The sequence below is a fragment of the Macadamia integrifolia genome, chromosome 5, assembly GCF_013358625.1.
Source record: "Macadamia integrifolia cultivar HAES 741 chromosome 5, SCU_Mint_v3, whole genome shotgun sequence".
Lineage (NCBI taxonomy): Eukaryota > Viridiplantae > Streptophyta > Magnoliopsida > Proteales > Proteaceae > Macadamia > Macadamia integrifolia.
In genome coordinates, this window is record NC_056561.1 from 36,498,774 (window position 1) to 36,508,144 (window position 9,371).

Consider the following 9,371-nt stretch of genomic DNA (forward strand, 5'->3'; position numbering starts at 1 on the left):
AAAAAAAAAAAAAAAAAGAAGTCTTGTACGAATAAAACTCATTTCCTATTGTAAATAGAGTTTTAATTATGTGGGACTCGTGTTCTGATTCGGTACGGCTGAGTTGTTATTGTATTCTAATTAGGTAAGATAAGAGTTTTAGTTGTAAGGGACATCTATTTCTATTATCTCTAGAGTTTCCTATTTCAGTACAATTTTCTTTCCAATTGTAAGCACACTTCTAGTTTCTATTTAAAGGATATAAATCCATAGAGCCACCTAGGGATTTTTTTTTTTGGTTGGGGGGGGGGGTGCGTGAATAAAATTTCATTACCAGAGAAGAAATAACAAAAGGGGTCCCCAAGGGGAATATATAAGGCATTATGCCCAAAGAAAAGCAAAAAACAAAGACAACAAAGCACGAGAAAGAATATGGGAGATTCTACGATTCAACAATAAGCAAATTTCTGGGTGAGTCCGCATCTGAAGGGCACCAAGGCAGATTGTTTTTGACATCATAAGAGATGGGAGTCCCAAATCTGCTTAAATGATTGGGAGTTTTGAGTCCATCTTCTAAGATTACACTCTAACCAGTCAACCTATGGCTCTTAGCTACTTTTTTCGTTGGGACTCAGATTTTGGTTGTGGGATTCAAATTCAACTATTCTATTGGTGAGACTCCAATACGCTGGAGGGACTCCAGTAAGTCTAGGTGAGTGGTCTGGTCATATGCTTCTATCCTAGTGTTCTTACCTCCTCCTCCATTGTTCAATCGTTGTAAAATGCCAGTTCTTACTTATGTTCTTGCATATTATATAATTCTGGAATCTTAGTTTCTTCCTTGTTATTTCTGATGTTTCAATTCTGATTTCATATCCTACCAAGACCATTAAATGCTATTCTGAAACTATCTACAGTCTTAAAATTTTTTAATCTGATCTTAGATTATTAGATTACTATTCTACTAGGATTCTTTGATATCTATTATTCTGACCATTGGGTTGGCTTTATTTATAAATATACTGTTCTCCTAAATAATCTGTGCTTTGGACCATTTTTGGTCTATTTCTGATCTGTGATTTTTCTGAGTATTGAAGGTTCTCAAAGTTCTGTGATTCCATTTTTTGAATACCTATTCCTGGTAGGATTATTCATTCCTCAATATCAAACCATTGGATCGTTTTCAACTTTTGGCACTCTGTTCATCAGCCTGATAGTAGTCTTCAACCAGTATTTACATCGCATCAGAATTGTTGATTTTATGTTATCAATTTTCTATTGAATCTGGTTTCTGAACCTACATTGCGATTCTGGTTTAAAGTTGAGTCTCTGAACCTTATTCCTCATGCTTCTAGAAAAGCATCACTCTCTGTACTTCTATTTTTCTGAAGCGAGCAAGCTGGACGGAGACATGCAGCCTTATAATTGCAATGCAGTGTCCCGAACAAATAAGCAACAGGCTTGAGTCCAAGTGCACTTCCGCATTAACAGAAAGCAATGCCGCCATTATTTTGGGCCTATTCAACTTTCTTTTTCATTCAGCTGCCTGTTAAGCATTTAGCAATGCATGCTGCTAGATTTTAGTTTGTATTGAAATGTTACTATCTCTGCCTCCCTAAAATCTGGTGCGCAATGTCTGTAAGATATGTATTGTTTATGACACCCATTTGGTGTATGCTGGGCTATTTTTATTTGTATTACATGGTTAGGTCAAGAAAATAGATGAAACATGAGTTTTTGAATATCATATGCAAGGTTTCAGGTACTATTATTTGGGTATCAAATTCCGTAAATTCAAACATTCACATCATGCGCGGCTCCTCTACTTCTGAATATTTGAATAATCCCTGTTTCTAATTCTTCTTTTATGGGATATGTTTAGAGGCTGAACATGCTATATACAGGCAGTGCTCTCCCACGATGCGTCATTTTTTTTTTTCCTGTGTCTTCTCTCATAATGTGTGATGAATCAATTGTGTCTGCATCTCCGATATTATATTTCTTCACACTCTTGTGGATTCAATGAGCAGTTTAATGGCATGGGAGATCATGGAACAAAAGTTGTCATTTACAATCTATGGTTCAATGATGATGGAGATATGGAGCTTGATTTTGAAGCTGATCCTGAGGTTAAATTGCATGCCCTATTTGTTCAATTTTCATTTGTAATGGCTTTTGCACCTGTTCACAATTGAGGTGAATTTTAGATAGATCTGATGTTGGGTTGATGGTTATTCCCTTTCACCTTCTTTTTAGTTCTGCTTTACAGCTGCATCCGCTGATGATCGAGTTGATTGTTGCAGGATATTCTAATTACGGGGGGTCAGAAAAAAGTTCGGTACCGCCATTCTAAGATAATGAATGAACAACACATTGCGAACCGATTCCATTATTCCCTTCGTGTAAGTTTCATATTACTCTAGAATTTGATCTCCCAGAGATTATCATAAAAATAAATAAATAAATAAAAAGAATAAAGATACCAGACCTTGTTCAAACTCCACAGGTATATTCATCGATCTTGTACCTGCGGATACCACAGAGTTTCAGAATTATACTGCGTGGTCGAGTTGTTGTGCATCACATTATTGCTAATGATCTAAAATTTCCCGAGTGCATCATCTACAGACCTCAAATTGGTGGAAATATAGAGGTTTGTATCAAATTGCCTTGGGGTTGTTTTGTCACTGTTAGTTGCCATTGCCGTGGAAGATGTTAAGCTTCTTGTTCAAATGTTATGTTGATGTTGTACTTGTAATGATTTATATGAACTGCCAGATTTATATGAACTGCCATTTTTTCCTCTAAAAAATTTGCAGTATTTGTGATTTGATCTTTTTGTTAGTTTTATGCCCTAATTTTTCATGGGGTTAACTGTACAAGTCAATAATAAGACAAATTGAAAAAACATGTTTCTTTAAAAGGTGGTTAGAATATAACGATGCATATGGTTATCTATTTTTGAAGTCCCTCCTACTTTTGCCCTACTTGTATTGTTAATCAATTTCTGAATATTAGGTAGATTTTTATTATGAAACATTTGTTGCATCTGTTGTATCTGGGCCATTCACTGCAAAGACCAAGTATTTTTCATTGGATCCTGCATTTTTAATCAGCATGTGGATGGACCATTCTGAATAGGTTTTCATATTGGCATTTGATTTGTATGAGGTTGACATTTTATATTTAAATTCTAGGGTCTTCATTATATTGGTGTCCTAATCTGTGTGTGTATGCACATGCACGCTCATTTGTTCTTCTCTGGATGAGTCTGTTGTTACTGTTATTCATTATGTATTGCCTGCTGGTTTAACTGTTCAGACTGAAATCCTTACGACAATAGGGTTCCTGAAAGATGCTCCACGTGTAAATATCCATGGGTTCAATGTCTACCACAAGAACCGTCTTATATTGGTAAATATTATTTTCCTTGCCCTCTTGACTCAGAATTTGCTAACAAATTTAGAACTCCTTTACTTATTTCCTTATTTCCTTTATCCTCAATACTTTGGAACTGTTATGAAAAGCTGCATGTATTGTGTGAGTAGGCTTATTTACCTCTCTTGAGACAGATTGTCCTTTTATTTTCCTTGTCAGATTCAGGAAATATTCACATGACTTGATGAGAACATTGACATCGAGCTAAAATTGGCTGCTTTTGTCAGCACGGAACTTGATTTGTAAGACCACTGTTCTTGTGGGCATGGCCTTTTGCTTAAGGCTGTTTATCCTCTCCATTTGCCTAATTGCCTTTCAGTTATATTTCGACCTTAAAATTCTTGGTTCCCTCTAGAAAAAAGCATATAGTCATTTTAGATGTTGGTTTAGAGTGTGGTTCTAAATCTCATTGAAACTTTCTGTTTTGATCGAGACAACTCGGTTTCAACCTTCTCAGAGACGAAACCAAGGGTCATACCAAGTTTTGACCCTGTTTCGATAGGTTTCACAAGTTTTGACCCTTGGTTTCAACTGAGAACTGAGATTTTCGCAAGTTTCGACACTTCCAAGGGTGATTTTTCCAAAAACTAAAATCACTTGATTTCATCCTACTTTTGGCATTCTTTTACTCATCCAACCCTTCTGCAGTTAGGATTTGCTTGATTGAGGATTGAAAGTAATGATTTTACTTGAGAACCAGAGGTTTGAGAATGATTTGACTTGTTAGTATTGATAAAAGTCACCTTTATTTATAAGAAGGTTACAACCAAAATAAGGAAAGTAGGGTATCGCCAACTAAGTATCCCTATCTACAAGAGTTACTACGGTAAATAGTAAAATAAACCAAGGTATCTCAACAATCTTTTTCCTTAAATTTAGTTTTTGGAAGAATTAGTATGTAGACATTGTGAGACACAAAATTTGCCATGGGATACACGTGCTGCATTTGGAATGTCACCGATGTCTTCATGGCATGGTCCAAAGCGTCGGTATGTATCGTGCCGTATCAGCCGATACGGTACAATATTGTACTGAAAATGTGAAGGATAATTGATTGCTGTAATTCAACCTAGTGAGTAACTGACATATTGTACTATTAAATATGAATGCAAAGGCCTGAAATTACTTGGATTGAAGTGTTAAGAGAATAGAAAAGTGCTTATGAGCTAGTGAAACATAAGGTTCTAAATAGAGTGGAAAGGTGCATAGGGTATGTATGTAGTTGATACCAAGTAGTCTGTTCTTGGCTTAGAATTGCAGTTTTGGGAGTATGCGTATGTAATATGACTTGAGCATCCCTAACTAGATTGTGGATGAATATTTTTTGTTTGTATGATATACGTACTGAATCTTTATAACATGTCATGGCACAGGAAGTGATGTTATGGCTCAGTTTAACTTGTTCTTAGTTCATTTTTACATTAGCACATTTCTTACCATTTCCTCTGAACTCTTTCTGCGCAGCCTTTTTGGCGTGTTGTTCATAATTCCGACAGTAGAGGCAGAGGTGTTGTGGGTGAGAAGCTTTTCACACACATAATGTTGACATTCATAACTGTCTGATTGCGTCCACATTCATTTTGAGTTGCTACTGAATGATCTAGTAGTGTTCTCTTAGGCATATTGGAGGCAAATTTTATTGAACCTACTCATGATAAGCAAGATTTTGAGAAGACTTCTCTTTTTCAAAAGCTTGAGTCCCGCTTAAAGCAAATGACAAATGAATATTGGTAAGCTATTTTTTATCCATTGAAGCATATGTGAAAGTTTTCTGTGTTAATCATCGTTTCAGGGACCCATATCTAAGGTGCTATAGACTCTGGTTTTTTCTCTCTTTGTGCTTATGCATGAACTGCTCATTCCTCTTTTCCATTATGAAGGTTTTTTAATCCAGGAAGCCTTTTAGTATTCTAGATTTCTTATTCTATGCGCACCTTTTCATTCAATTACACAGAATCTTGATCACTTAGGATATAAGTAGCTATTCTCTCAATTATATTTAGTTAATGCACTTCTGAATTTTGGCAGGGCTGTTAATTGTGGATTGATTGGGTATGTTCAAATTAGACAATCTCCTGTGCCAGTGATTACCCGGGACTCACCTCAATCTGGAACACATGGTCTTCGAACTGTTGGAAACTGTCAGATTAGCTCCCGAAATGGTGCATGGTCTTTGTTTTAATAGTTTCTGTTTTATTGTTATAAACTATATATTCCATTTATTTCCCTCTCAGTGTGCAATGATAATGCTGTCACTGGACTTTTACTAATTAATACGTAAACAGGTTTACCCATAAAGAGGAAGGATCATGATCATATGGTTGAACATGAACGCATTAAATCACGAGCAAGGTCAGGAGAAAATGTTATCGATACCAGTCAGAATAGGTTACCACAGGTTTGACATGATAATGCTATCTGTTATTCCAATTTTGTCAGCACCAAGAATGCCGTTTGAATACCTTAAGTTGATGCCAGCATATGAGATCCTGATAATTATAGTTTCTTGCACCTATACTTATCTCTTGATATAGGAGGGGACATGGTTCAAAATTTACTTGGAATTTCTCCAGTATCAAGGGTGACTGGATATTATTGGAGGAATATGAACAATATATCCATTATATTGGAAAAATGGTTCAAAATCTCCTTGAAATTTCTCCAGCACTAAGAATCCTTTTGTTTTTTGATTACCTTTTCTCTTTTCCTTAGTGTTATGTCTATCGTCCTTTTTCTAGGGTGTCCCCCATAAGCGACGCACCGCGTCGACGCCTGAATGCGGTGATAAGTAGATAAGTGTAGTGTGAGTAAAGAATATGGCCCATAAGAATACTCCACATCTGTTACTTTGATATCTCGAATACCTAAGCTTGAAGTCATCCAAAGCCTTAGATTTTTTACAATTCCATCTAGTCTCTTGAATACATGTGTAGGTATCATGGACCTCCGCCGGGATCGTGATATGGCGCGTAGCGTGCGTATACACACTAGGGTTCGACCTTAATGAGATGAGATAGTATCCCCTGGTCATCAAATGCCAAGGGGGGGATACACGTTATGGGTAAAAGGGAGTCGCCATCTAGAAAGGGTCTAGGACCCATAAATGTCTCCCCCAATCAAGGGAGAGAGACCAATGACTCTGATGAATAAGGCTGTTTTGCACCAAGATTCTAGACAAGTGTCAAGTGACAGACTGGGAAGGTGTTAGGCACCCAGTCTGCCCGACCCTAAGGCCGGTCTCCTTTTGTTTGACCAAAGTTTGTTTGTACCCTACTAACTAGTCATAAATCTAGGTCACTGAAAACCTTAAACTAGGTATCTAAGCATGACATGTGAAAACCCTAAACCAAGTGTATAAATTATGCTAGCTCGGTTATGATGCAAATAATGAAATGATTACGCTAAATAAAAAAATTAAAAACCCTAAATTAAACTAACTCAATTAATTGAGCCTAACCTAGATGGATTAATAAATTTATGAAATCCCAAATTGAATTAATTAAAATGATTAATCCTAATCCCTAGTAATTAGTGAAATATATTATTGCAATCCTACTTAATCTAATTGGTAAAAAGATTTATAAACTAAATGAGACCTAATTAATTTATAAAAAAAAAAAATGAAATGGATTAATTACATTAAATGAATGCATTTTTACTAATCTACCTAATCTAGTATAGGAGGATTAAACTAAACCTAAAGTTTAATTGCACTAATTATGTTTACCTTAAGCTAATCTAAGATGAGTTAAACATTTTTCAAAACCCTAGTTAAGCTAATGAGAAGAGAATCTTTTAACTAAATAAATGCAATGCTAATTATCTTCTAAATTAAATATGTCTAATGATTATTTTATGCTATACATATATTATGTTAGAGTCTAAATGTTATATTAATTGAACCCATTAAATAATTAAAACAACTAATTACGATAAAGAAAAACACTGGTGAAAAATGATATATGAGCTTAAGTAATTAAACTAATCAAAGAAGCTAAATGGAATGATTAAAGAAAGCTAAACAAGCTAAAAGAAGGGAAAGTTGGATGAATTGGAATACAAGTATACTAATTCACTATTTTAAACAAGATCTGATTTTTTTTATTGCACTTAAAGAAAGAGGGTGAAAAGCCCTAAAAAATAAGAAATTATAACACAAACCAATTCCCCAAATTCGTCCTAATGCTACGGGCCGGTTTGAGGGGCTAGCCACGCCCATACTAGTCTACGTCCTAAACTACGTCCCATATATTATTAAGAGAGAAAATAAAACAGAAACCGGACTAACTTATCAAAATTATTTAATCCACAATGAACAATTAAGACTATGATGAAGAAAAACAAAAAAATGCAGAGGGATTGTTCTGTTTTTTATTCAGAGAGAGAGAAAAAAAAAAAAAAAAAAAGACATGGAGCCATAAAAAAACAAACGATGGAGAGGGAGTTGTGTGGGGCGGCTGAGCTCAGTTAAGGAGAAGAAGTATAAGAAGAAAGAGAAGGGAGGTTCGGTGGGACTGGTTAGCAGTTGCAGCAGTAAGGAAAAAGAAGAGAAAAAAAAGAAGAAGAAGAAGAATGAGAGAAGGAGAAGTTGCAGGTTTCGGCCATGGAGAAGGGAAGGAGAAGAAGAGGAGGGAGGAGAAGAAGAGCTGGCAGCTAGAGTCGAGGTTCAACAAGGAAAAGAAGAAGAAGATGGGTGGTAGATGAATGGTGGCTGCTGGAAGGGATGGAATAACTTACAAGAAAGGAGGAAGGTTCGGAGAGTTTCAGTAGAAAGAAAAAGGAGGAGAAGATGGGTTCAGGTTCGGTTAATTAAAAAAGAAAGGAAGGAGAACGGGGTGGAGAGGATTCGGCCATGGTAAAAGAGAAGAAGAAGAAGAAGAAAAAGAAGGAAAAGGGTTGCAGGTTTGGAAGAAGAAGTGGGAGGTGGCAGCCATGAAGAAGGGAAGGAGAAGAAAAAGTAGTTGCAGGTTTATGGATTCAGCAGCAAGGAACAGAAGAGAAGAAGAAGAAGAAGGAGAAGGAGAAGTTGCAGGTTTATGGATTCAGCAGCAAGGAACAGAAGAGAAGGAGAAGATGAGAAGAAGAAGAAGAAGAAGGAGAAGAATAAGTAGTTGCAGGTTTATGGATTCAGCAATGGGGAAGAAAGTTTGGGAAGAGCTGAGAAGATGGAAACTGGTCGGCCATGGCAAGAGAAGTGGTTGGAGAAGAAAGGAAGAAGAGATAAAGAAAAGGGAGAAAGGATTAGGGTTCTTGGATCCTAATCCAAGGGCCTAGATCTAAAGGATAAAACAATTAACAATTAAGTAGAATCATAAAGCCAAATGTAAATTCAAAATCAATTTAAATTAAATCAAACCTAAAAAAATAATTAAGTCTGAATGAACCTAATTACATCTAATTAAACCAATTAAACAAAAATCATATTTAATTGAACCAAAAGACCTAAATATACCTAATTGAATCGGGTTACATCTAATAAACCATATTAAACCAAATTGAAACTAATTAAACCTAATGAATCTAAATGAACCAATCATTAATAAATTAGAACCTAATCTATTAAATTAGATAAACTAGTTCTAAATTGCAATTAGGAGAAGAAAAATACGTTAAACCCAGCTTTAATTAAGAAACAAGGGGAGATAACCTTTGTGCTTCAAGCCCCAAATCGAACCGAACTGAACCGGACTAGATCTCCCAGCTCAAGGAAGGATTAATGTGCTAAACTTTTAGACTTGGAGAATATTTGATTTTAGAAGGAAGAAGTTAGCCAAAACCTTGATGGGACCATCCTCTCTCCCAAATTCTCAATTTTTTCTCCTCCCTTTTGGAAGAGAGGAAGGGCTATACTTATAGCCTTGGGACTTGAGACAATTCTCTCTTATTTTCGATGTGGGACTAAAAAACTAGAGAGAATTGTCCAAAAAGGCTTGCTTTTGGACAAAGGGGTTTGG

At 35.9% G+C, this 9,371-nt stretch overlaps 1 protein-coding gene across 10 annotated transcripts in view; it reads left to right on the plus strand.

Annotated features, from left to right (window-relative positions):
* Nucleotides 1–6,694, plus strand: part of LOC122079092 (protein MICRORCHIDIA 6-like) — a 51,670-nt gene extending 44,976 nt beyond the window's left edge. For 7 of the 10 annotated variants that reach the window (XM_042645338.1, XM_042645341.1, XM_042645335.1 and 4 more), the window contains 8 exons: nucleotides 2,010–2,108; nucleotides 2,283–2,381; nucleotides 2,486–2,632; nucleotides 3,301–3,393; nucleotides 4,882–4,933; nucleotides 5,036–5,147; nucleotides 5,446–5,579; nucleotides 5,703–6,692. In XM_042645338.1, coding sequence (XP_042501272.1) covers nucleotides 2,010–2,108; nucleotides 2,283–2,381; nucleotides 2,486–2,632; nucleotides 3,301–3,393; nucleotides 4,882–4,933; nucleotides 5,036–5,147; nucleotides 5,446–5,579; nucleotides 5,703–5,821 — 855 coding nt within the window. In that variant the 3' untranslated portion in view covers nucleotides 5,822–6,692. Of the gene's footprint in view, nucleotides 1–2,009; nucleotides 2,109–2,282; nucleotides 2,382–2,485; nucleotides 2,633–3,300; nucleotides 3,394–4,881; nucleotides 4,934–5,035; nucleotides 5,148–5,445; nucleotides 5,580–5,702 lie in introns of all 10 variants that reach the window. The other 3 variants (XM_042645344.1, XM_042645343.1, XM_042645342.1) reach the window with 3 other exon arrangements.
* Nucleotides 6,695–9,371: the final 2,677 nt, after the last annotated feature.